Source organism: Procambarus clarkii, chromosome 6 (assembly GCF_040958095.1).
Source record: "Procambarus clarkii isolate CNS0578487 chromosome 6, FALCON_Pclarkii_2.0, whole genome shotgun sequence".
NCBI classification, from domain to species: Eukaryota; Metazoa; Arthropoda; class Malacostraca; order Decapoda; family Cambaridae; genus Procambarus; species Procambarus clarkii.
The window spans coordinates 16,216,382-16,217,953 of NC_091155.1; the positions used below are offsets into that span (position 1 = coordinate 16,216,382).

Consider the following 1,572-nt stretch of genomic DNA (forward strand, 5'->3'; position numbering starts at 1 on the left):
TTCTCAGTCCTTGACGGCTTGGTTTACATATATTTTTGCATTTTTGAAAACTAGGAGGCTAATAATACAATAATAACATGATTTGGAAAGTTTTAATGCTCGTAATCTGTTAAAATATAACAACGAAGCAGACAAATAAAGTGCACAAAAAGTAGCCAGCAGTGGTCACACCACCTGCTGGTAATTTAGTCTATTCTGATGCACAGGGAAATACTTCCTCAAAACATAATTGTCTGATTGTCCAATGGAACGATATGTTATCTCTCTATTGTGATTTGCAGTTTATAGGATATGGAGAAAACAGATGTAAAAACCAAGAATTTACCATTCCATGGAAAGTAGGAAGTTGAGCTAGGCATCTCCAAGATGTTTCTTTATTATGAACGGCTATGGTTTTGTCGGCAGAATGACACCTCATTACTACGGATCTTACAATATACATGAGGTGCGTGGTCATGAAACAGGAAAGGTGTGACGCAGCGCATCAGCAAGGTCGGGAAGACAAGAGTATATAAAGAGTTGACGGCACACCATCTGCAGCTCAGACCTGGACTGCCACCTTCCTGCATCAAACATGGTCAGTCTCTCTCTGTTTACACTGATATCTTTACTGTCTTCAGTATTTATACAAATTTACATTTTAGGAGAAATGAATGCTAAAAAAGTTAATTACAAACACTGAAATTTTTTATTTTTCCTTTCACAGAAAGTGCTGCTCATCACCGTGAGCGTTGCCCTGCTGGTGGGATCCTCCAGGGCAGGCGGAGTACATGGAGGCGGTGGTGGGTTTGGAGGCGGCGGAGGAGGTTTTGGGCACGGTGGAGGAGGACTGGGTTCCTTCGGTGTTGGATCTCGCTATGGTTCAGGCGGAGGCGGCATTGGAGGTGGTGGTGGAGGATTCGGAGGTGGTGGACTTGGAGGAGGATCCAAGGGCTTTGGGGGTGGTGGCTTCAGTAGTGGCGGCTTCGGAGGCGGTGCATCTAGCTATGGCTCCCGTGGAGGCGGCTCTGTAGGTGGTGGATTCGGTGGCGGCGGCTTTGGAGGTGCTGGATTCGGAGGAGGATCCAAAGGTTTCAGTGGTGGTGGCTTCGGTGGTGGCGGCTTCGGAGGAGGATCCCAGCGTTATGGATAAAGAATATATATATATGTCAACTTTAAGTTCTAGACATTTTTGTCAGGAATGGAGTTCCTGATACCATAGTAAATATAAACACCAAAATAAACCTCTGAATAAAAGTCTTTATTGATTTTATTTCCTATCTGATATATTTGATTATTCAAACTCCTGTATCACTTTTCCAATGTCATTTTGTTCAAATCTCTCACACATGCAAGTTTAATTCTAACTGTTCTATGATTAGACTTTTAGCAATTCGTAGTACTCTTCGACTTTCCGTTTTGTTACTTATGCTTCTTATATAAGAACCACATATATCTTCAATAATGGAATAGTAATTACTATGTGTTTATGTGACAGAGATTTCTATAGTTTATTTTAGGATCAATTGCTGTCGTGTGCCAGATACCACAGACAGTGTTTTGTTACGTCGGGGCTGGTTCCTTGCATTATCT

The 1,572-nt window shown here is 42.2% G+C and overlaps 1 protein-coding gene across 1 annotated transcript; it reads left to right on the plus strand.

Annotated features, from left to right (window-relative positions):
• Positions 1 to 537: 537 nt before the first annotated feature.
• On the plus strand, positions 538 to 1,239 carry LOC138354950 (uncharacterized). Its single transcript, XM_069309532.1, has 2 exons — positions 538 to 577; positions 707 to 1,239. The coding sequence occupies exons 1-2, from the start codon at positions 575 to 577 to the stop codon at positions 1,130 to 1,132; spliced, it is 429 nt and encodes a 142-aa protein (XP_069165633.1). The 5' UTR covers positions 538 to 574; the 3' UTR covers positions 1,133 to 1,239.
• Positions 1,240 to 1,572: the final 333 nt, after the last annotated feature.